Raw genomic sequence first — 27,543 nt, forward strand, 5'->3', positions numbered from 1 at the left:
TACATGATGTTAATATCAAGCTGTTGTATTTAATAAGCAGAAAAGTGCATCAAAACAAACCGAGATGGACGAACTTTTTAACAAATTGTGAAGTCAAGTGAAGTGCTAATGAGCTATGTAATCTTGTAACACATGTGTTTCTATAGACTAAAAAACAGATTTCAAGAGATTGAATAATTTTAAGTACTGGCATTTCTTATATGTAGGGAATTAAAATACAAAAATTTTTTTGAATAACAACAGATATTTTCCTGGGTATGTGGGAAATCTGTTGTTCATGATATAATGGATTCTTCGAACAACGAATGATTTTTCAGCTGCCTGGGTGGTCTGTTAAAACAAGATTCTACTGTAATTTGGTAAAGTTTCAAATATTGTCCAGCTTCATTTGAGAGAATGGCTAAGGGTACAAACATAGTTCACATATGAAATTAAAGCTCTTGTCCTGTAGATGATGCTACTTCTACTGAAGAAAGATTTCAGAAATGTGCAATGGTTCAGACATGGTGGAGTGGAAAACATACAATGTTAAATCTATGAGTATAAACATTAAACATGTAGGACATTCATGCTTCATCTAGCAATTAATTATTTTTTTTTCTTTTGACAATTAGAACAACCCATTGCGCTATCCTTCACTCCAAATTTCTGGTTTTTTGCTAATCATGCATTAATCAAAAGACTTTTTGCATTAATTTTTAACGTTAACCTGATAAATTTAAACATTTATACTATCTGTTTAAATATTAAAATAAAATTAAGAATATTTTTATTTTTTTAGAATCTGTAATAAAAAAGTATTCATTAGGAAAATATACATGTACTGTACTTTTCAACACTAAAAAAAACAATAAAACTTTTAAAATAAATTAGTTTTGTCAATATTGACTATAGTGCCAATCTCTGATTTTAATTTACAGTTACTCCACAAACACTGAAACATGATTCCAACCATCCAAGTGATTCCTTAGTGCCAAGTGATGGATTTCATGACAAACCTATCAACAGAAAGAAGAATAAATGTCAACATCTGCCTGTTGGTGCCTAAGAGTTTTATTTGCCAAGCCGAGACAAGATGACCACCAGAAGGCAGGCCACTATCCTCACCGTTAATCCAAAGTCCTGCCAGCCAAAGTTGGTCAGCCTTAAGAATGGCTGCATTCGGCAGAGTCAACAGTTGTAACTGAGCAAAGATATTTCAATCGGTAGTCGTTACGTAGTTACATCTGCTGAACGATGAGTGATGTACGCATTGGAACAAAAAGCAGCAATCATTGGTCAATTTCAGGTAGCGATAGGTAGCATAAATGAAAGACACTACTGAATGTGATGTCAAAATACCAAACATGTTCCAAAACAGAGGATGTTCTGGAGCTGTTGAGTATTTTTCTACTGAACTGTTGAGACTGCTGAATGCAGCCAATGTAAATTGCCACCCCAGGACATGGATGTGAAATTGAAAGAAGCCTTGTGGTACCGGAGAATGAGATGCCAATCACCTACAGACAGACCTGAAAAACACTTCCTGTACCAATGATTTTTGTGTAGAATACTAAATTTTAAATGAGTTCATTGCATTTTAATTGAACAAAACCATTGATTTTAATGTGTTTCTGCTAGTTATTATTTTTATGTCCTGGTGAAATCATGTAATCACTGAATGCTAATTAGACATCATTCTTTTCATATTTTAAACTGTAGCATTCCATTTCTTGTTCAGTTTCTGAATGTATTCATTTAACCTGAAGATGACTGCAATTGAAAACATTTGTTTTCCTCTCATTTTTATTCTGTGTGCTGGAATTTTGGTTCTGTGTATGTTATTTACATATTGGTTTATACTTTGTTACTATATAAGTCAACTATTTAAAATTTAAAAACTATTTTTATGCTAGATTATTACCAAATTATTCAATAATTTAACTGAATTATAGCATTCTATTCTGTTTTATTCTAGAATTTAAAACACCAAATAAATTGAAGACAATCTCATATCATATTCATCAAAATGTTATCATAATACGAGAAAGCCCAGTTCAAAGATGTTCTGCACAACTTTGCGATGGCTTTTCTATAGGATTTGGCCGGCATAGCCATATCATCATTTAGAGAATAAATATTATCATAATGTTAGATAAATCATATCACCAAAAGATTTAAAAGAACTTAGTAAAAATTTTATTAATTTTGTAGCATATGATTAATACTAGAGGATGAAAAATATATAATTTAATTAAAACAATTTAGAAAACATACAAGATTCGAATCCTGAAATGTCTAAACTATAATATTATTATTATTTAAATTTTTTAATGTCATCTTTGTTAATTTGAACCAAACTATCTGCCAAATTATTGGGCTATTATATGGTCAAGTTAATGATAAGAAAATAATTGATTTGTGTATGGTGATAGGTGGTAAGTGGTACCACCTATCTCTACACAAATTAATTAGTTCCTAATGATAACTTAGCCATGTAATAGCCCAATAATTTGACAGATAGTTTGGTTTGAATTAACTATAAATTGGGTTTAGAGATATTGTCCACTTAGTACTCAAACTTTGTGTTTCTAGGATTCAATATGCAGCCTTACCACAAGCATGAACCCATTTCAGAGGAAATTCTAAATTTTATTTTTATTAAAATTATATAAAGTATAATTAGGTCTATGTCATGAAAATAAACTAGAAATAAATTCCAATAAAAAGAAATAAAATAAAACTTTACATTTTATTGTTAATCTTAACATTTTTTTATAACTTACCAAAATACTTTCTTGCAAGCATCACATTTCATTGATAGAAAATCTAAAACAGACAAATTTTTCAACAATATAAACCTATTATAAATTTAAATTTTTTCATTTCTTATTTAAATATGTGCAAAAAATATACAGATTAATTCTATGAGATTTGAAGATAATCATGTATATACTATATGAAACAACAATTAATAAATTTGTTAATAGTCTAGTGTTAAATATATATATATAGGAAGAACTGCCAGCTACTTGGGGATAAAATAAAATCCAGGACAAAATGAGCTCTTCCCAAAATGCTGGGACACTACAATTCCGAGACATGCAGGATATGTACTTTTAATCTGCTAGTGACAGAATACATTTAAAATATGGAAAAAGAAAAAGATACTTCATTGTAGAAACAGTTTCTGGAATAATGTCCTCCTATTGCTAGATGATAGTCAGAAAAAATCCAGGACAATCCTGGAAAACCAGGACACAGGACATTATACTGTATATACAGTACATATATAATAGTACATAATAGTGTATATATATACTGTATATACAGTACATATATATACACTATTTCATAAGTTTGTTTGTATTTGAAGTGAGAATCCAGAGATAAGGTATAAAATTTATTACAAAAATCCATTTTTAATCAATTTAGAAAAACAGCTAGAATTTGGGCCTTGATCCCAACTGCTACTTGGTCATGAATTAAAAATGAAAAACTTTTTCCTTTCAAGTAAAAACATATATTAGTTACTTTAACTTGATTTCTTTGACTTATTTTTCCCATCGAAAAGATGACACTTCTGTCACTTTTGGGTTTCCCTAGCTTTCTCCACCTTTGGAGCATATCGAAATCCTCATTGTCTTTTATACGTTTGTTCCTTTTAGTCCATGCAGGATGAACAAAAAGGAAGATCATAAGAACTTCCTGTTGACAAAACAAAATAATACTACCATCCCATCCACTGACAAAGTGGGCGGATCTTTCGGAACTAAAAGGGAGATCGTAAGAATGTCCTGTTATCTCTTTCGACAAAATGAAAACTATGTGTCCATGATGACCGAATTAAACCACGTTCAAAGATGATTTGAATTCGGGACTGGGATGAGGATTATTCTAGGTTGGAGCACAACAGCAAAAATGGCAAAATGGCCTTGAATGGCGGGAAATTGCCCTTTTTATATGTAAGTCCCTTCCAATCGAAATTTGGGGTTTGTATCAGCTGATGGGATGTACTAATGAGTCAAACTGCCAGATGTTCATTAAAATTTAAGATAAGCTCTTACGAAAGGAAGTTTGATTTCTCTTTTTGACACAAAACTGATAAAAGTGTTGTCTTTTCCATGAGAAAAATAAGTCAAAGAAATTAAGTTAAAATAATTAATGTACGTTATTGCTCGAAAGGAAAAAGTTTTCCGTTTTTAATTTATGTGCAAATAGCAGTCTGGACCAAGGCCCAAATTCTAGCCATTTTTTTGAATTCATTAATTAAAATGGGTTTTTGTAATAAATTTTATACCTTATCTTTGGATTCTCACATATTAATAGACAACACATACAGTATTAGGTTATAATCAAGGTATAAATAAAATTTTAAAATATAGCTTACTTATAACTTGATAAACAGAAGAACTTGATTTTTATTTCCTTAAATATATCATTAAAAAATTCTAAGTACCTCTGGCATTTAGCTAAATAATTGGAATTCAGTTGTCATATTTATCTATTTATTATAATTATTTAAGCTTGTTAGAAAGCTAAATGTGTTAAAATCTGATCAAAGTTATACACAAGATGTTTTTTAAATAAATATTTACAGAAAGATAAATTAATATATTAACATATTAAATTAAAGATGTAAAGTTGTTTAATTTATTAAATAAACTGGAACTTAATGATAAAAGTACCAAATTTTACAAACATTTTAATGATCTCTTTAACTAAATATATTTTTTAATAGTCTTATTAAATATAGTAAAATAAACTTATTCGAATTGTTAAACACAAGATCGTGTTATTAACTCAATCACTTGGCTTTTGATTCCACCTTTATTTAGTTGAATGCAACCTGTGATATGTTGCATTCAACTAAATAAAGGTGGAATCAAAAGCCAAGTGATTGAGTTAATAACATGATCTTGTGTTTAACAATTCGAATAAGCAATCTAGCACAACACAGTTTCTCTACAACTGACCTAAAATAAACTTATCAAATATGAATAATTCTGCCTCATAGCACTCTACAGTTTAAAACAAACATATATATACTATATGTGTATTCATTTTAAAAAGTAACAATAAGAATAAAAATAATTACTAATAAGTTTTCATCAAATACTAATAATGTCTATTGTTTTGGAACTGTCCATTAATTACATTTCAGTTTTTGAGCCACTTTTGACTCTCTCCCTTTCTGTTATGTACAATGATGTATTTTTGGCAAACCCTTTCTCCTTTAATTATGTATACAATAGTTCAGACTCCCTTGACAATGAAGAAACAATTTAAAAGTTCTACAGATATTTTTTAACAAATTTCTGGACCACTAATCAAACTATAAAAGTTCATCTAGATAATGTTTTGGTCCTCTTTCTCCTTACTGTATAAATGTGCTAATGTTATTATCAAATAATAAGCATTTATACTATAGCACTTCCTGGACTGAGATAAGCTTGAAGACTAAGCTTGTTTTGACTATTTTCAAAACATTATAAAAAAGAACTAATAATATCTGTCCTGATATTTTGGGATTTGTTGCTTTGTACTTTACTAACATGAAACAATTAACAAAATAGTCATTAAGAAAAAAAAAGTGTTTCACTTTTAAATTAAAAAAAAGTCTTGTATGTTTTGATAGCACCTACTGGAATAAAAAACAGCTTCAAACATTTTATTTGACATTTATTTTGGGGCAGCCACAAGCTTTTAGGGATTGTTCAAAGCATAATTTGATCTCGTGTGAAAGAGTCTAAGGCACTTTTCAAAAAAATCCAGCAACAAGTTGCTTAACTTTCCCCGGCAATGTTTGGTGGCACCATCTGTTTGCGATATTTTATTTTAAAAACTTTTTATATTTTTAATTATTATAAAATGACATATCTTGTAAGTTTGTTCTCAAATAACTTTGTTTATAATAACTCTTTATCACACACAGATTTCTGACAATCCATAGGCAGGGACATCTGGAGCAAATCCCCAGGAATTGAATAAAACATTTCACAAATTATAATCATAAAATTGATTGAGATATGTAATCTTACACTCTCAACCTTGAGATATTTTGATAGATGGCACCTAATGCCTTATCGTATAATTTCCAAATTTAATATTTGTTGCTTGTAATCTGCCAGATTATTATGGTTGTGTACTGTATTAGTGTAGAATACAGTACACAACCAACCACCAACCTTTGTCAGAAAAGTACCAGGACAAAGCTCATAAAAAATAAAAAAATTGCTATTACAAAGTAATGATCCTAGCTCCTGTCAAAGTAGTTCCCTCGGCTAGCTATACACAATTGCCAACATTTCTGGAAGTCTTGGAAGCAAGCAGAGAAAGCTTCAAGTGTGATGCTTCTTAACTCATTTGTCACAGTTGTTGGATGTCTGTGATATTTTGACGAAATGTCCCTTTCAGTCAGTTGCTTTTTCAAATCGGAACAAGAGAAATAAGAAAAAAAAAAAAAAAAAAATTGCACTTTTCTGACAAAGGGTTGCAACTGAAAAGGACATTTTGTCAAGATATAACAGACATCCAATAGGCTATGACAAATGAGCTAACAAGCATCACACTTGAAGCTTTCTCTGCTTGCTTCCAAGACCTCCAGAAATGTTGGCAATTGTGTATAGATAGCCGAGGGAACTATTTTGACAGGAGCTAGGATCATTACTTGGTAATTACAATTTTCTATTTTTTACAAGCTTTGTCCTGGAACTTTTCTGACAAAAGAGAGTATAATCTACTTGTAAAACAAAAACAAAAATTAAATAAATAAAAATTTATTGATGTAATAATTTTTTTCTTCAAGCTTTGTCATCTCTGGAAAATTTTCTGTGTTTTCTCACCCTTGCTCACAGGGTCTGTATGTAACATTTTTATTAATAAATTTTTAAACAAATCTTTGCAGAAACAGTACAAGTGATTTAGGATAATTTTGAATAAATTATTGCCTTAATTTTTGGTAATTTTTCTTCTTCTTATGTTATTAATAGACAGAAAAAAATGATGATAAAAATAATTCATGCTATTTCAGTTTATTTTAAATTCAAACAATTATTGAAATTTAAGGAATTAACCTTAAATTTCTATAGCAAAACAGTATGGAGATCAAAACCATCATGAAAATTGTAGAGGCTCACTGTCTACCATCTAAACCAAAGGTTCTCAAACTTATTATGCCCAAGACACCTTCTCATAGCAAAACTCTGACCATGAACCTCCAAGTGAAATAACTATACAACTACATAATAATACATAATAGCTAAATTACAAATTTAACTTTGATGTCTTGAATGGTGATGTAAAAATAAAATATAAATAAAACATTCTGATATTTAAAGTAATATTTATTGAAATTACTAGCTAAAGCATGCCCGTTTTTGAAAAACGGGTATAATTGAGTGAAAACCAAAAAAATGTGTAATTTATTTCTAATTCGGTTATAAATTACATTACAAAAATATAAAATTAATAAGATTTTTATTTTATCTATTGAATTTTCATAGAAAAACATTTTTTGATCAAAATAAATAAAAATTGTTTATATATTTTTAGTCATTAAATAGTTTTTATAATTATAAAAAACAACCAATAATTATCACTGTTTTGGAAAGAAAAATTAAATAAATGTATAAAATTCTATAAACAAACAAAATAAATTCTAAAATGTCATAATGTATGCAATAAATAAAACACAAGAGCTCATTTTCAGAAATGGGTCACAATCATTTTACTTTTTATTAAATCTTTCGCGGACCCCTGACGTTGTCCACACACCCCAAATTAATTTTAATTTGCCACAGACCCCATCAGTGGTTCCAAAGACCCCCAGGAGTCCGTAGGAACCACTTTGGGAAACATTGATCTAAACTATTGAAGTATTGTACAAAAGGGATATAGTATGAAGGAAAACAAGAAGCCACATTACGGAGAAATTAGTTTGCAATAACAAAAATGCTGGATCAATTTTTTGATGTTTGTTTTTAATGATTAATACGTCGATTTTAAAATCAGAAGTGGGATTTATATTTGACATTTTGTAAATATCTGATATGTCTATATTACTAAATTAAACAATTCCAAACAAAAAAAAGTAATAATTATATTTATTTAATTATTAATTAAGAATTATGCATAGAATATGGTTATAATTAATACAAGTAAAATAGATTGTATTTTAATATTTTATTTTAGGATGAGTGTTTTGTCCATATTTATAGAATAGATTAAAAAAAATACAACTGCAGATTTATTTTTTCTTATTATGTTTGAATTTTTGAAATTTAAAACTGAAAAATTTAAGAATAAGAAGGAAAAATAAATGTCAGTCAGGAGTTACCTTTATCCAAGATTATGATAAAAAATTATTAAACAAGACTTATGATTTAGTAATAAAATTTATATCCAAGAAATGAATTTTTCTGGCATTTTAAATGTATTTGTTTATATATAAACCAATTTCAAAATGTAAAATTTATTTATAGTAAATCATTTGAAGATATTTTAAAAAACTGACATGGAAGCTAAATGTTTTCAATCTCGTCATTAAATGTACTTTGTAATTTTCAAAAACATTTAAAAAAATTATTTTCAAAAAACATTCATAAAGATTACCTAATGTTACCTAATTAATGTTACCTATGGTTCCGAGATGGTGGCTTATCTCTGATTCCAGCAAATAGAAGAAGAAAAACAGTGGGGACACACATTCTAACCTAACCTATTCTAATAGATTACCATAATTATTACCAACAAAATTATTAGAATAGGTTATGTTAGGTTAGAACGTGTGTCCCCACTGCTTCCTTGCTGGAGTCAGATGAGCCACCATCTTGGAACTATAGGTAACATTAACCAGAGAAAATTATCAGTTCTCATCAGGAAATCATTTTTATTATTAATAATAATAATGAACATAATAAAAATCAGTGAATTTTGTTTTTAAAAATACCATTAGTATCTTAAAATAATACTTTTTTCATCTCCACTTACATTTTAAAACCATAAATGTTGCTATATCATGCTACATTTCAAATTGCTGACTTTAGAACAGGTTTCAGCATTTTGAACAGGCTACTTGACATTTGACTTTAACCATCTTTAAAATTTGATAAGTTATAATGTATAGTATCTGATTAATGGTCTTTACCATAATTTGATTAGGTTAAATCAATTGTAAAATTGTATTTGTATTGATGAAGTGTACATTTGTATTAACACAAAACTGGTTAAACTAATATTATAATTTTTGTATTTAGGAGTTACTTTTAATGAATATAATTGTTTTAAATTATTATATAACTTTTATTAATAAAGAAAAATCAACATTTAAGCAAGTTTAACACTCCAATAATATATATATATATAAATATTAATTTGATCAATTAGATACTTACCTAATCTGTTACAAGTCTGTTCTGAACAATGTTCACCCAAATCAGGTAACTCCATCTCTATAGCAAATATATAATATATATTAGATTAATAATTTTTGATCGATATTATATTCACAAGACAAGAGTAGAGTAAGATTCAAGATTCACTATACAGATTTAAATATAATAATTACTTTATAAATACGTTATCTGTTTATATTTCGCAGCAGCTTTCTAATGACTAGTGACTTTGCACTTATGACTAACCAATTTCGTAATTTAACAGCTGACGAAATTGATTACTTCAACAGAATTCGAATGAAATAGACAAATTAAATGTTATCATCGTGCAAAAACACAACTGCCGTAAACGGATACAGCTGATTATAAAACGCGCCAAATTATAGCCAATTTTTAATGTTTTTATTTTTTTCAAACGAATTATTTTTATTATTACATTACAAATAAATTATTTTAGATGAAAGCAATTGGCAAAAATCGATACAAAATGCAATTTTATAAACATTCTAACATTTGATAATTCACTTTGGGTGCGCCGCTTTACCGGGCATCGTGCCCTTTATTAGTGCGAGTTTATAATCAACTTCGCCTGTAACTAAATCAAAAATTCTCGAAGAAAAATGTTCATAAAAATTATTTATAAACATTATAAGCTTCAAATCGTATTCGTATCCGAAATCTCACACAGTATGATGATCTTATGTTGAGTCTGGCTTATTAATAATTGGAGAAAAAATACATAAATTAGAAAAAACATCTGCGTTATTACTTTATATCATGAGTAGAAAACCATAAGCGGCTAATTATAAATTTTTCAGTTTTCAATAATATAGCATTCCTATTAGATTGTTTTTAAAACTCTTTCCGCCCTGTGTGTACTGTGGATCTATTTTTTAGCAAGCCCATTATGGATTTGACCAGGTCCACATTGGGGCAACCCAGTGGGTCGGGACGGAATACCACGAGAAATTCCTGGGGGGTTTTTTTTTCCGACTCGTCCGGATAAGATTCCAGGTTTGACAGAGCGGTAAACTGCCTCATTAACTTGAACCGTATTTATTTTCAAATGCTTTTGGTAGTTTTTTAAAGAATTTATAATTTCAGAGGTCCAAAAATTCTTATTTTTTATGACAAAATAATATAAGAATTTTTAAAATAAAACTTTACTTAATGTTACACTATTTAAACGAAACTACACAGAAAAATATTAATTAATCAATTTAAAAATAAAAAATCTAAGCACATAAAAATTTGTCTGTGTGATCTTTAAAAATGAAAAATAATTAAGTTTTTATTATTTATTGAATAAGAAATGTGTTAATAATAATTATTGAATAAGCTGATAAATCTGGCAACATGTATTTCCCTTACATCTAAAGCACGTGTCAGATGCGTGGGTAGGTCTGTAGGTTTCTCTATTTTAAGTTTATTTTTACTGTTAAAATTATTTTCTTTAAAGTTTCAGTTTTTTAAACATAGTTTTCAATTGTACTTTTATTTGGTAATTATAATTCTAACACTTACTGGGTCCTTTTAAAATCGACAATTTTTTCCAAACTGTTCAATTTCTTATAAGGAACGGAACATATAAGAAATTGAACAGTTTGGAATATACAAGTTTAGAGTATACGTGTGTAACGTTGGGATTTGATGTATTTTTTGAACGATATGATTTTTGAAAGTTTTCTTTCTTTTCGCTCACGTATACAATTGGTCACCATTCTTATTACAACCGAAACTGGCGGCTAATTACAGAACGATTTCGTATCCGTAGTTGCTACTTCGTGACGTCACAAAGCTAAAGACTACGTGCTATGGCTGTTTAGGTGAAACAAGGGGTGCGTATACTTTTGGAATCAAACTGATCCAAGATCACTTCGATCGTTCAAATCGTGTATGCAAAGGAACTACTGCGATCCGATCAATCTCTATTTGCGTATACAAACGCCATCTAGGATCAACTGGATCGCGATCAAACTAATCCGAGCGGAGAATAGGATCGTTTGGATCGGATAAAAAAGATTAAAGATGGCGGCTTCCATGGTTAAAGTTAAGCTTACAGTAAATAACGAAGAAACACGTTTAATTGTTGACAAAGAAACTTATTTAAAACTATTAAATGGCAAGTAAAAACATCATTATTAAAATATCCGATAAACTGAGATGAAAAAATAAGTATTTAGAGACAATTTTGAGAAGTTGAACTTCAAGAATGTATGGCGTGCACTTTCATCTTTTCTGCAAGTTTTATTTTCTTTAAGTTTGTAAAATTTTTATTTAAATGTTATTTTGTGGAAAACAATTTTATTCATAGAGTAATACGAATTAAAATTCGTATGAATGAGCACAAACAATTTTGTCAAATAAAGGATAATTCATAACAACGTATGTCGTTTAGTACTAACTAATAGTTTTAATATCGAGAGATAAAATGGATAATTTTAATTTAATTAATTGATCCTTGTTAGTTAACATATACAGAGTTACAAAGATATTATACGTATAATATTTTTAAAACTCAGTATATGTTAACTAACGAGGAGAGACTATTAATAACTTACAAATGTTTGCCGCCATCTTCGATCCTACTTGTATACTTTTCGCCATGACAGAAACTATCTGTATCACGTGACAAGGACTGATCTGCTTTTACAGATCAATTCATACAAAACAAAAAGTATATGCACCCAAGCGGTCTTTGTCCCTGAACTCTGAGTTCGGTCATGGGATTGCGCGGCACTTGTGCTGTTTAGGGGGTACGGCTGTTTGAGAGGTTTTCTTCCATAAAATTAATCAAATCTACACTAATTTCACTCGAATATTGCCAAAACACGTATAATTTGTTCGAAATGATCGATATAAAATATGCTACGAACAAAAAATTGTCGGAATACTTGTCGAATGTACCCCGTTCGAAGACGCCATTGCTTACGCTTGTTTTCGTCGCGGAGCGTCACATCGGACGGGACGTGTACGAAGAGTGTCACGTGACAGTTGTCGGCGCTATTCCATCACGTGACTACTCATCTCTGATGTGTTTCCTGAGAACTTATTCTTTTTGCGAAGAATTCGCTGAACTTTGGAGACATCATTAATAGAAATATTAAAACATCATTCCATTCTAAATATGGATTAAAATCATATAATAACATATGATAATGTGATATATAATAATTCTGCTCTGTTTTAAATGGTTAATCTCTTTCATGTCTTAAACAAAATTGAATTATATTTATTTACATCAAGACATTAGACATCTTATGTTGCATCTGATATATATATTATGATGATAAATATTAATCATGATAGAATTATTGTCGTTAGCCAGCGGTTTTACTTTTGCTGCTTCATATAGTCAATAATAATAATAAGTCGTTTTTAATAACAAAAAAAAATTAATAGTATATTATGATCTATCACGTGATGTCTCCAAAGTTCAGCGAATTCTTCGCAAAAAGAATAAGTTCTCAGGAAACACATCAGAGATGAGTAGTCACGTGATGGAATAGCGCCGACAACTGTCACGTGACACTCTTCGTATGCGTCCTGTTTGATGTGACGCTCTGCGACGAAAACAAGCTTAAGCAATGGCGTCTTCGAACGGGGTACATTCGACAAGTATTCCGACAATTTTTTGTTCGTAGCATATTTTATATCGATCATTTCGAACAAATTATACGTGTTTTGGCAATATTCGAGTGAAATTAGTGTAGATTTGATTAATTTTATGGAAGAAAACCTTTCAAACAGCCATACCCCCTAAACAGCACAAGTGCCGATTGCGCCTTGCTTGGACGGGCTGGCCATGTGGAATTTTCTGGGTTTTCTCCACATCTGTAATGCTTGAATAGGGGCCAGTTTCCTTTGAAAACACCTCCTGGAAGGCATTTTCTTCCTGCACGCGTGTAGTCGTTCCATCTATAAGGTCGGCTACTTGGACTCTTAGCGTTCATAACCTCCACAGACCCAATTTTTAGATCAAAGGCGAATTATTGCTATATTATATGTGGATACTATAGATTACCACCTATGGAATTTCGGGTCTTTCGATATATATCTGAACTCAGGAGACCGAGACGAGTTCAACGATAACCTACTTTTGGACCGGAGACGAAAAATAAAAAAGTTATCATACTTTTTTCCACCAATCGCGTGATGATAGGGAGTCATGTCGCTCTCTCCACTAAGTCAGCCTCGCTATTGCGATCAGGAGTTGCGTTGCTTGCCATTAAAATTGCCTTTAGTAGACGTTTTCCCCCTTTTTTTACTCTGTTCAAGAACTACCGTGAATCAATAACTAGTGACGTTTAGCACATGGTGGCCTGCCAGCGGTTCCCCTCTGGGAGGTCAGTCGGGAGCACAAACAGTGGGAACGGCCGCCATGTTTGCTGCCATGAGTAACATTAACCGAAATGGCAAACGTGCGATGATCGGAAGTCGCGTCGCTCTCTCTGCTTTCATATCGCGCGTTTAACCCTCCTGGAGATGACCGTAGTCCGACGTCATGGTTTGCAGACTTTACCGCAAGATGGCAGTACTAGCAACTATGGTGCCATCTTCATGAGAGCATTAACCCTTAGCCTGCCGTTTGCCACGCCCCCTTATTTTGTAAAACGGCCAAGGTCAAAATAGGTGAATCAGGCAATATTATTTTAAAAATTCACTAAAAATTAAATTATTATTTTATTCATATGAAAAAAATCACATATATTTATCAATATAGTTAGTTTTAAATAGGACATATTTCAATAAAGTTTGTTTGAAAAATTTATGAGAAAAAAAAATAATATATGATAACTGACATTCAGACTTGAAAATTTGTTACTATTTGTCAAAATTAACATTGCCTGGTTACTTCATTCTTATTGTCACTGAGCCAATATGACCTATGTACAATATTGTTCTGTACAATTTGATATAACATTTATGCATGTACGTTTATTCTTTGTGAAATTATCGCACATTATATCAAACATTTGTTTAAAATCTAAACTTTATTCTGCTTTCAACTAATATAATGAACTAATATACTTTATTCATTTTATATCAAACAAGATTATTTATTTTCGTAATAAACATATGATTACCAGTAGCAATAGATGTAACATTTTCGGTTATTTTAGATTTAAAAAATAATTAAAAATTAAAAAAATATATAAAAATCAGAACTGAAGGTCATAACTTGAATATTTATGATGCATTAACATATTATAGCTGAATAAACTTATAGCATTAATGAACTTATTATAGTAATATTATTGCATAAATATGCTAAAAATAAAATAAAAAATAATCAGAAAATGAAAAATTAAAAAAAAACCATCGATAATTAAAATTTTTTAAATCAACAGAACACCACCTGGACAAAAATATGTGAAACAGACGATAAACAAGACGATACCATCAAGTGCTGACATCTGATGTCGATAAATTTTATAAAAATCGATTTTTAACAGGGTAACGATGAATCGGTACCCTGGCCGTTTTGCGAAACAATTAGGGTAACAATAGATCGGTACCCTGGCCGGGAAAGGGTTAAAAAAGTATGATAACTTTTTTATTTTTCGTCTCTGGTCCAAAAATAGGGTACCGTTGAACTCGTCTCGGTCCCGAGTTCAAATATTTAATCAAAGTCCTGAAATTCCATAAGTGGTAATCTATAGTACACCCTATTATATATTACTTTAAATTTAATTAGTAGTTAGTAGCATTAATAAAGTCTGATATAATCCAGCAATTGTTTGGCTGAAATCAATGACTGTCAGGAAACAAATTTTTAAAATTTGACTCTTAATTTCTTAAATTCTTTGTACTTAACTCCCATTACTAGGATTCTCAAGTTAAAATGACTCAGAATATTTTAGATCTAATGTGAGTCTTGCTATAAATTCATTGTCATCAATCTATTTTGATAGAATTTCTGAAGAAGTTTCTCCAATAAAAATACAGGTGAATATCTCATTCCATTTTTTGTCTCAAAGACTGAGATCACTAAAATGCAAAGCATGTTTTCTGGTTTAAATGTTTTTTTTAATTCAAACTTACAATATGTTTTATCAAGTTTAAGGCAAATAATTCAGACCTTTGCATATAAATTAAACACACACATTCTGTATATATGTCGCACTCAAGATCCTTAGGAGTCCAGTAACAACAACACTTTAATGGATAACTAACGTTTTTGACCATACCCTGGTCTTCCTCAGGTTTATAAACCGGTAAGATTTGAACTTGGAATGCAAAGAACAATATTTACAAATTATTTTTAAAAGACCTATGGAATGTATGGAACAACATGTTCAAAAATTATTTTAAAATCTATGGAACAATCTAAGTGCGTGTAGACAACTTTTATCCATATATGTTACCACCACGATAGACATATATCTATACCATAAACAGTGAATAATATGATATAAATAATGGTATAGAAAAAGGTTGATAACTGCTAGTGTTGCCCATTTTTTCATAACAGTACTTCCATGCATAGGAAATCTTAATGGCAGCATTTGTGTTAATACAGTTGCCATGCAAGCTGGTTTTGTAAATTTCTAATGCCTCAAGGTTTCGAAGGTGTTCAATCCGATGTGACAATCTGACCAGTTTGGCTTTATGGAGGTTGGCCTTTATGTCGGGGTCTGTGGTGTAGGTGGATAGGGCTGTAGTATGCCTTTTGTTAGTGATATCATATCTGTGCTCCTGTAATCTTTTGCTTAGAGAGCTTTGTGGACCCGATGTATACTAAATTTCTTTGAAATCTGTTGTCTCTGAGGGGAACCATGTATGCACCTGGTGCCTGACTTTTGTCAGTCCTGTCTTTGCCATTGTGCAATAGCCCATATATCGTGTTGAGTCTTTGTGCTTGTACGAGCAGCAATTTCTTTATAGATGGAGCTGTATATATATATAAACATATATATGTAGGGTGGTCCAAAAAGAAATAATTGAAACTTATTCATGCATCATATATGATACCATAATGTGTATAGTCAAAATCTAATGTTTATTTAGTGTTCAAGCAGTATAGGGGTAATGTGCCACATATGTGGGGAAATTTGAGCTTCTTGGAGGTCACTTTTCCAGGACATGTCATTTCCTGCGAATCAGAATTTCTGTACTTACTATGGTCACCAGATCTGATGCCTCTGGATGAATATTTGTGGGAATTGTTAAGGAACAATGTTTCAGATACACTGGGATCATCTGTTGCATTGAAGGATAACTTTCAATGTGTGATACAAGGAATTTCCCGACACATTTGCTGTAAGGCCATGATGGAAGATATGTATGTAGCTATGTATGTAACATAATGGCAGACATATACAGCCTGTAGTTTTCCATCAAGAAAATTAGAAATTACCTCCTTGTAAAGTGTACAATGTATTGATTTTGATAACTGATAATGAAAAGATAACTGAAACTGTGTTTGTCTTCTTTTCTTATGACTGGAAAAAATATTTTTTAGAAGATTTTTAAATTACATCATTAACTATTATATTAAAATTAATTAACATTTAAAATTTTTATTACATTATTAGCTATTATATTTAAAAATGATGTGATTTTTAAACTTTCGTTCTCCTGAAAGTATATGAACGAGAATTCCTTTTGCTGATTTCATTATAATAATAATCTAATGAATGAATCAATGACAAAAAGAAATGTTTAAATTTCATTTTATGTTTTTATAGGTAATTGCTGATGAATTTCTGGATTTAAATACTATTTTTGAATAAAAATGGAATTAAGCTTAATATGAAGAACCCTGAAAAATAACTGACATGTGTGAGTATCTATATAATTTTGATGGCTTTAAATCTTTAAAAAAATTTAGTCATAATTAATAATAACTAAATTTCTCTCTTATCTGAATTTGTAAAATGCAGAATAAAGCATTCTGAAGTCAGTTCCATTTAGTTTACATTTATATTGAGTTTGTTAAAATTTATGGATTATGTTTGAACTCTCACTGCCTAAACTGACCTTCTTCGTACCCTTCTGCTTATAACAACAGTCATTTTTTTCATTACTTCTGCTCGTTGTTTTTGATGAATTAATAATTATGTATATATTTTGCTATAATTTTTATGTTCCATTTAAAATATCCTGTTTAATCTGTTTGCTATTCAGAATTCAATTAAAATGAGCTTTTTATGGCTGAAAATATGAATAATATATATTTTTAATATAAATTTTAATTAAATATTCTACTTATACTTTTTGGTATACAGTAGAGCATCGATTACCCGAAACAATTCAGGACTAGGGTTGTTCGGATAACTGATCATGTATGAAAAAATATATTAGCTTATCCCATGTTGAAATTTTTCTCCATTGCATGTCGCTTTGCATTGAATTTTTGTCGATGTTAAGCCTAACAAAAATTTTTTTGTTGAAAATTGTATCGTTAAAAATTATTTCTTTATTTTACACAAACAAAATAAATATATTGAAAAATATAAAAACAAGAAAAATTATATTTTGGAAGTTAATCTAGTATCAAAAATGTTCCGATTGAGCACGATACATGTCCCGACATACGATCCTCGGAAAAACACCACACAAAACAAGCAAAACTCTTTTTTCTTGGGTTTATCTGGAGATGTCAACTGCTTGGGCTATATTCTCTGACAAGCTGAAGCAAAACTCACCACTCATAAAGGGGAAAAAGCCTCGTTGAAATACTGGCGCATCCTTAAGTATCCTCTCATGGTCACGCCAGTGCTGCTAGCTAAAACACACACACCAACAAAAATAATATTGGAGTAGCCCAAGACATAACCAAATATTGCAGCGCCACAGCACTAGTGGAAATTTGAATTTGCCGACTGGAATGCTTTTGGTTAACTGATGGTTCAGTTGATTGTTATTCGGATAATCGATGCTCTACTGTATTTGCATTCATAATGCAAATTTAATGCTTTCATAATCCATTGTATTCTTCATTATGTGATGATTGCATTAAAATACAGTGTAGCTACCAGCATGTACGGTACCAGTACCTCCTAATAGCAGACACCTCTAAAAGCAGACAAATTTTTCAGTTCCAATAGTAATCTATAGTTAGCGAAAGCTGCTAGCACAGTAGTATCCAAGCTCTTATTGATGGAGTATCTATGCTCCTTAAGCCTGTAATCTATAGTTATTTGAGATGAAATGATTATTGTTTGGACAATAATAATGGCAGTGCATCTGGTTTCATTATAGTGCAGTTTCATCTTACCTTCTAAAATTTACTTTTTTAAATTTTTTAAAGCAGTTTTTTCATTTTACATTCTGTAATTTTTTCCTAAAATCCATCTCTCTCAAAGCCAATCAATGCTATTAATTTTAAATTATTCTTCATTTTATAAACATAGGGCTATCTATAAATTACATAATGCAGATATGGATTAGTGTATATCAGATAATCATTATGATGCATTACAAGAGGATGGGAGTGTTTACAAAAACATTACATAATGCTAAGATCCATAAGGCCTTAGGTAACAATGATTCTTTTTTCCAGAGTTGCATAGTGAATAGCACGCAAAATTGATGAATATACTTGATGCCAAATTAGTACAATTAATACATACACACTGGTTTTAGGTGTTAATTTAGTTTTAAACTAACTGAAAAACAGTGTCTATTTATTAACTGAATAGTACTGTTTATGTCACTGATGTGTATGTAATTAATAAAGTAGTGTAATGTTTGACACTGTGTTTGTGCTATTATTCCTTAGTACAATTAAGGGGGTCAATCCAGGAGTTGAGTATGTGTGACATGTTAAGGAGTATTACAGGAAGGTAGGTTGGTATAAACAAAATCTAACACCTTATCTTCGCCGAGAAAGTTTAATTTTAAACAAACGTTTTCGGCCTATTCTATAGGCCATCATCAGGCTAAATAAATCGAATAGTACCATTCCATAAGAACGAATACAAATATTTAAACTTAAAAATTAACAATGGATTAATATAAATATTTAAATTTAAAAATTAACAACGGATTAAAAGATGATACATAATAAACTAATATCGTATAAAATTAAAAAACAAAACTGAAAAACAAAATAAAAATCAAAAATAAACTCAGAAAAAACTTCTAAACACAAGCATAGAACCATAAAATAAACATGTAAATTAAGAACCATCCCAATTAACTATGTCCGCTTCATCCCAATTAATGTCCGCTTCATCCCATTTAACTATCGAGCTTTTGATCTGAGCCATTTGGGAAAGTACCGTGGTGTTGGAGCTTTTTCTGATGTTATACTTGTGCTCCTTGAGTCTTACACTCAAACTCCTTGTCGTAACGCTGATATAATCTTTCTTAATTCCCAGCTGTGCGTTCAGCGAAGAAAAAGCAGCTGTGATGGTATCCTATACACACCTGCTTTTTCTTCCTTCCTAATGCTATCCTTGTCATTCCTTAAAATCTTATAAAGGTTCGGGGCTCTTTTCAGAATTATTGATGTCCCATTGCGGTTTGCAATGACACGGGTTTTATAATGTCATAAGACATTATAAAACCCGTGAGCTCCCCAACGTTGGCGAGGACCGCTGAGAAGATAGAGATTTACAAGAGCAAACTGGAAGGGGCGTGTATAAATGCGAGGGACGCTGAGGGCCTTCCATCGGCCTGGAAGTATATGGTTAAAAACTCTGCAAGGAACTCTTAATTTACATGTTTATTTTATGGTTCTATGCTTGTGTTTAGAAGTTTTTTCTGAGTTTATTTTTGATTTTTATTTTGTTTTTTAGTTTTGTTTTTTAATTTTATACGATATTAGTTTATTATGTATCATCTTTTAATCCGTTGTTAATTTTTAAATTTAAATATTTATATTAATCCGTTGTTAATTTTTAAATTTAAATATTTGTATTAATCCGTTGTTAATTTTTAAGTTTAAATATTTGTATTCGTTCTTATGGAACGGTACTATTCGATTTATTTAGCCTGATGATGGCCTATAGAATAGGCCGAAAACGTTTGTTTAAAATTAAACTCTCTCAGCGAAGATAAGGTGTTAGATTTTGTTTATATAATTTTTGCTGAGCACGTTTTATTTAATGGTAGGTTGGTAATTGATAGTTTAAAAATAGCATTACATAATTTATGGATGATTCCATATACAGATTCCTAAAAATACTTGTAATTATTTAACTAACAAAAACAAATATAACTCACATTGAAACATCAGATTTTATCATGTATATGTCAGTGGTATGATTACACAGTGTGCACCTGCTATTGTATTTATAAATCATATTTTCTAATTGATTTTAATGGAACTTTGAAAAAACTGTTTATTAAGTACAGTTTAACTCGATTATAATGTCATTGGATGTAACGACAACCATAATATAACGTCAAATTTTTATCGGTCCCATGATTTTACTAAACTAGATAATGTTAAAAAACCTGCTTGTAATGACATAAAATCCTGTTTTAACGTCAAATTTGAAGCACTCCCAAATTTACAAAATTAGATTACAAATTTTATTTAACAAAGAAAATACTACATGTTTAGTTGTAGGGTCAGAGTCCATTTCCTAAAGTGACTGTGGTTGGTACTCTCACCACCTGACTTTGGTGGGGTGAGATTCGCCACACTTTTAAATGATGTGACGATCGGTTATTATGGTATTATGTACTCCTGACGATCGGTTATTGTCAGCTATTATGTACTCATTTTTAAATTACTTTATGCTAAATTGTTAAATATTCTATTATTTTTAATACAACATATTATATCAAATAGTTTATAAACAAATAATTGAACCATTTTTAATTGGCATACATTAGTTTAAACTCTATATTTGTGTACATATATAATTAATATGATGTGAATTTTAGACTTTCGTTCTCCTGAAAGTAAATGAATGAATAATTGATTTGACTGATTCATTTATATATTTATTCTATTTAATATTATAATGAATATTATAAATAAATTTTAAAAATTCATTTATTTTATTTTCATTTAGGTAATCATTGAAGCATTATAGTACCTACTGTAAATGGAAATAGTAGTGGTTTGGGAAGCTTTGATCACAGCAAGATAAGGGCAAGATAAAAAAGCAATGCTGGAAAATTTCAAATAGTCGTGTTACTTTCAAGCATCATCGTTGCGAGAGATCTCCAAGAAGAGGTAGACACCACTAATGAAATAACAAAATTGCGCAAACATGAGACTGAGAAAGCTTTCGTGGGCAATGGAATATCAAAGCTTTTGTTTTCTTGGATAAAGTCAAACGACCATCTCGGAATACAAAAGGAATGGACTTGGAGTCGGGGGAGAGGACAGAGACCTTCATCCAACAAGTAATTGTGTCATGTTTTTTACTCGGGTATTAAAACAAATTTATTTAAAAAATTATCAATACAACTTAATTTTATAATAATAAATTTGATAAAATATTATTTCAAATTGTCATGTTTTAAATTTACTCAAATATTAGAATAGCAAATATTCTCAACCATGATATCTTTAAATTTAAGTATAAATAAAAAGTAATTTTTCATTAGAAGTTTCAACAAGATGAATTTTAAGTATATTTATCATATATCCAAGTGATATATTTTTAAAAAAATATAGATACCAGCCTCCAAATATTGTAACATTTTAATTTACTCAACAAATTTTAAAATTATTATTTTTAAAAATTATTTATAATTTTAATTTTGTGATTGGTATGTGTTAAGATTTCCCCTGAAAAATTAATTTTGCGATCAAAGTGGTCCCCAAACCACTACTACTTGTGTGTGTAAGCGAATTCTCTATAACTCCTACTATTTTCGTCCACTCCAGGTGAAATTTTGTTTTGTTGCTCTTTATGTTACAACAGATAGTATAAACTACTTAATTTGTAGGAATATTAACAACTCTTGAATTTCTTGAAATCTCTACTTTAATCAATTCTTCAATCTACTTTCTCATAAAAAGTATTCCGTCATGCTTGATGGGGGAATTTCTAGTATTTATATAAATGCACATGATTGACAACGTAAATACTTTATTCTCCAAGCAAACTGTCAAATTACTATAAGGCAGTTTGTTCGGAGACTAAGATATTTGGTTGGTTGTTGTTTATAAACAATTCGATACATAGACATTTTTAAACCAGCAGTTTCGTTGTTCAAATTCAGAATGTTTGACTTCAGTTATAATTGAAGCCATATGTTTGTAAAGATAAAAACTAACAAAATTGATATCAAATATATAACAGAGTTTTAATGTTTGAGTTTTCTTAATAGTAGAAACATATTTAATAAAAATATTGGATTTTTTTAATATAAAGTGTTATTTTCGGGGTAAAAACTTCAAATGCAATATTTCAGAAAAGAACAATTTATGGATAAAAATAATATCTACTTGCTTATAAAAGTCTTATTCCAATGTGTTTCTGATGTCTGATTGTGTAAAGTAATTGGAATCATCTCTGTTCCCAATATTAGCTTTTTTTTTTAAATTAGTTTTTAACACACTATTTTAGTTTTTTAAACACGTATTTCTGAAGTAATTGTTTTGCTTGGTTGTTAAAATAGAATAACAAATGATTTATTTTGCTGTTCACCATACTGTTAGCATAACTTTCTATTCAACAACACCATTGTCACCATAAAATACGATATTTCATTTGTTGCTTGTATTGCATTTTTGCATTTTTTGGAAAAAGAAATGCATCAAGTGTTAAATCCACTTTGCTTCCATTTTAAGAGAATATTTTTACAGATTTTGATACCACATTTCTTGACTAAAGAATAGAAACGTTTTATATGAAAAATCCAATAAATGTTGTATTTGTGTAAAATGATGCAATATAAAACTTTCGTTCTCCTGAAAATAAGTGAATGAAATTTTAATTAACTGATTTACATTAAAATCTTAAATTGTAATGAAAAACAAAGAAATACTTAAAAATAATATGTATCTGTTTTTTTTTTTCCAGGTAATTATTGGACATTTTGGAAAATAAATGTAAATTTATAAAGCATTGATAGCATTGCACATGATGATTACCTGCTAACTGTGTAATATTACTTAGATGTAAAGGTATGTATGCAAATACAAGAGATTAATCTTAAGTAAAATTTATTTTTGATCATTACTGTCATAATAAGTTTTAATCAATTTTTAGCATCTGTTTATTTTGCATTTATGCTTTTTTATGCATTTTTAGCAATTTTTATTCACTATCCTACTATCTCTTATTAATCATTTTTGAATGAAAAACGTGCCTAGCTTAGCTTCTATGGCAATGACCCTACAGAAAACAAAACTACTTTGCTGTTTTATTTCATAAGGTCTTCTGTGATGCAATTATTTTTGAACTCACTATATTAGACATGATAAATTCAGAATTTCTTCTTTAGTGAGGTTTAAAAATGGCCAATCAGAAAAACAAAACTTTTATTAAAAATATTGGAGAGCTTGTTTGAAATGAATTAGCAGAAACAATGAACAAATCAAATTATTAGAACTGAAGCATAACTTTACTATGAAAGTACAAACTCAGATAGAAAGAGATGGTACAGTCTTGGAGTATTAACAGTTCAAAACATCTGAGATAGGATTTAAGCCTTGGTCTCAGACTTGGATACTACATAAGTGTGTGTGTGTGTTGTGTGTGTGTGTGTGTGTGTGTTGTGTGTGGTGTGTAGTCAGTGACATTGTAGTGAACAATCATCCTAAGTTGCTGAAGATCTTACTATGTTCATAGTATGATCTTCCTTACACTTAGATTTTGAGAACGACAGAATTATTGACTTTTCTATCATCAGGTTGTCATTCATTTGGGACAAAATGGAAGTATAATGGCATCAGTGGACAGAGGAGGCCTGTATTCACTATTGTTAGGGAACTGGGCCACATTCTCATGATTAATTGTATGGGAGGACATGCACCCATACTGTATGTTAAGGGCTGTCTGTAAATTATGTCTGCATTTTTCTAGAAATTTTTACTCCTCCTCCCCCTCTTGTCCCAATATGTCCAAGTTTCTGTAACCCCCTCCTGTCTTCAGAGTCCGACAAAACTTGATACTCCTTAAAACCTTTACCACCTTATGAATGATAGATACTAGAAGTAAAAAGAAAACATACAAGAAATCTTGAAATAAATATAAATGAAAGGCATGAACTGTATAAAAGTTTATGAAATAAATGGACATCCACTGAAACTCAACTTCTCCCATTCCTTGTCCAACTTGTACCCTTCCCCCTTCCAATGTGGGCTTCATTTATGGACAACCCCTTATTAGCAGACTTCACATCAACAGCAATGCATCAGACTTTGTCTGCCAGTACTGTTTGTTGCTATTTGATTTGTGGGAGGACTGCTTATCACCCATTGATGCAATTTCTTTTGACCTTAGATTGTCCATAATTAGACCATAGATGTCATAAACTGCATTCATTTAAAAAATTAGTTATTAGAACTAACTGTTCTAATAACTAATTTTCTTTTGCTGTTTGAAACACCTGAACGGTATCATTTAGGTGAAGAGTCAAGGATTTTATAAATGTTTTTCTAAGAAGATTATTAGGATTATATGAGTTATGTGTGACTTTGACTCCAATGTTACTCTTTTTTAAAATGTCACACTGTGATTACTTTTAAAAGGAAGATACCACTGAGTATCTAAATATTTTTTATGTAAAATTTTTCTATAAAAAGTCATACTAAAATTGATGGTGAGAATCAAAAAATGGATATAACAAATTTACCTTGGAAAAGCTTCCAAGCACATAAAGAGATATATTAATCAGCCAAAAGAATTCTACTTTCATTAGTTAATTATCAAAAATTGATTTACATTTAATCATTTTCAAGGAAAAAAAATTAAATACAATAAATGGCAAAAAACAACAATTTGTTGAACAATGTAATAAATCGATTGGTAAAATAGTTTTTCACACTTCAGCTACAACAGGAATAGTAATTTGCTACCAACAGTTGATTAAAATGAAGTATACAGCAGAATTTTAAAATATGAAATTTCGAAAAAAATCAATTATTTGAACTGAGGAGGTGCAGTTGGCTCTGAGAACTTTAACTAGTGAATAATAAGCTGAAACAGTCCTATTAATTACATTCTGCAGTTTTCTCATCCTCTTTTAGTTGTAATTAGATTCTGATCTCAGTTTTATTTTTTAATTGTTTTTTTATTGACTGTTTTAAGTCCAAATTATGTTGTTGAAGCTATAATAGTCATAAATAACTCAAAACCAAAAGAAGGGCAGTGAAGAAATTAATTCGTCAAAAAAAACAATTGATAACCAAAGTAGAACATCTGAGATATAAAAAAAAATACTGCACCAAGTAAAAATTATGGCACCTGAAATGAAAGTCAAATTTTTTCTCGGGAGCTGCTGCTCTTTGGTAAAGATAAGCCTGATGATATCATAAGTGTTTACTTTCCAAGCACAATCCCACAATTAACTATAAGTGTTAGGTGTTTTTACCACTCTGCCGCTGGTGGGCCTTAAATTAATAAAAACAATTTTCTGAAAGTATAGAGCATGTTGTGTGAGGTATGCATAACATTTTGCAGTGAAACGGCCTTAATGGGTTAATATATCATTTTGATATCTAAATTTATTGAAGTGTCTGTTTTCGAAGAAATTTCTTTAGATACTTTATTGAAAAGTATATTTCTTCACGTTTTACCAATAGTAAACTTTGAGGTTGGAGTCACTGGAGATGAAAGAATTTTACTGACTTCGACTCCACAACACTGGTAGCCATGTCTTTCACAATTTCTTAATTACATAATAATGAAATATGAGATAGAAATAAATACAGAAAAGTCAAATTCATGTTAAATTTGTGTTAAAATACTGAATTGCCAAAAATTATCAGTTTATGCAACTTAAATTAAATGTAATTTGATGAGAATATTGTGTATTATTATAATGTTACCTATTGAATTACGGTCAGATTTGATTTTTAGGCATAATATAATGATTCCAATTACTTTCATAATTACGTATGTAAATTATTGTATCAGATCAGTAAGAATTTTGATTTAATTTCTGAGTTAATTTATTGAAACCATGCAATTAGTAATGTACTATTCCACTCATTATATGAGAATTGATTTAAAATTTCATATTAAACAATAAGTAAGTTTAGATTTGAGAAGCTAACTTTATTTATTAAATATTCAAAAATAAATTCATATTTTTAAAAATAGAATTTTTATTATAATTCTTCAATCAGTTTACTTCTGTTAATAATTAAAAAAAATAAAATTTAAATACCATATTATTGGCAATTTAATACAATTTTTTTTTTTCAATTGAAACACAATTTCTGATATACATGAAGTTATGCTATCCAATTCAAATGAACTTTATTTCCAATTTGTTATGTCTATAATAAAATATTATTATATAGACATAATGACATAACAACATAACTTTTACCTTGGCATGATTTTTTTCTATACAAAATAAATGTTTTTTAATAAATAAACAAAAATTAAGCTTATTTAATTAATTATGAAATGAAATAGTTTAGCGTTACTCAGATATCTTTAAAATGGCCTGGAGTAAGTAGATCGTGAAATCGTAAACACGTTTTACCACATCTCATCATTTTTTGTATCAGAAACAATTTTCTTATGAATTTACATATATGAATATTATTTGCAGATTTGTGAGGTACATTTCGAAAACGGATGACAAATGCAGCTGACTCAAGAAGAAGAAGAAATAATTGAAGCAAGGCTTTTGAGACTCCTTATTTGTTGGGAACAGTGGTTCTGTGTACATTTCCCAACTATCCATCATATTTATTACCATGAAGTTGAAATTTTCAAAAATGGTACTTCTAAAACTGTCTCCTGTTTAATTTTATATTGGAAGAAGTTGTTGCAGATTTTTACAGCTATTTTGTTATCACTCATTTAATAAAGTGTATACATATCTTGAATAAAGCTTCAGTACTGTTTAATTTCACTTGACTTTTATTTATTTATTTCCTTTTTATATTTGCTTCATATTTTTGAGGATTAGTAAATTAAATTAGCAATATTTATGCAATTTCTCTAAAACGTTTTGATGAGTTAAAAATTGTTTAAATTGTACTGAAAAAAAAACGTTTAATATATTTAACTAAGTGTTATTTCTCGACTGTATTATGTTAACATTATGAGCTTAAATTGGTTAAACTGAT

The 27,543-nt window shown here is 29.7% G+C and overlaps 2 protein-coding genes and 1 long non-coding RNA gene across 6 annotated transcripts in view; 2 read left to right on the forward strand and 1 right to left on the reverse strand.

The window, feature by feature from the left end:
• Nucleotides 1-9,718, reverse strand: part of LOC136989962 (AN1-type zinc finger protein 2A) — a 32,796-nt gene extending 23,078 nt beyond the window's left edge. For both annotated transcript variants that reach the window (XM_067288271.1, XM_067288270.1), the window contains exons 1-3: nucleotides 9,548-9,718; nucleotides 9,375-9,431; nucleotides 2,766-2,808 (exon numbers count right to left, since the gene is read on the reverse strand). In XM_067288271.1, coding sequence (XP_067144372.1) covers nucleotides 2,766-2,808; nucleotides 9,375-9,429 — 98 coding nt within the window. In that variant the 5' untranslated portion in view covers nucleotides 9,430-9,431; nucleotides 9,548-9,718. The remainder of the gene's footprint in view (nucleotides 1-2,765; nucleotides 2,809-9,374; nucleotides 9,432-9,547) is intronic.
• The window catches only part of LOC136989963 (microcephalin-like), a 305,005-nt gene that overhangs the window by 173,784 nt on the left and 103,678 nt on the right, over nucleotides 1-27,543 (forward strand). The window lies entirely within an intron of this gene.
• LOC136989989 (uncharacterized) lies at nucleotides 10,712-27,321 on the forward strand. 3 transcript variants are annotated; one of them, XR_010882989.1, is made up of 5 exons: nucleotides 10,712-10,771; nucleotides 17,066-17,159; nucleotides 21,350-21,686; nucleotides 23,315-23,418; nucleotides 27,021-27,321. It is a non-coding gene; the product is annotated as an uncharacterized lncRNA (long non-coding RNA). The 3 variants fall into 3 exon arrangements; XR_010882988.1 differs by having other exon boundaries at nucleotides 10,732-10,775; XR_010882990.1 differs by lacking the exon at nucleotides 10,712-10,771 and adding an exon at nucleotides 11,199-11,212.

The sequence above is a fragment of the Centruroides vittatus genome, unplaced genomic scaffold, assembly GCF_030686945.1.
Source record: "Centruroides vittatus isolate TY-2023 unplaced genomic scaffold, ASM3068694v2 scaffold_861, whole genome shotgun sequence".
Taxonomy (NCBI): Eukaryota; Metazoa; Arthropoda; class Arachnida; order Scorpiones; family Buthidae; genus Centruroides; species Centruroides vittatus.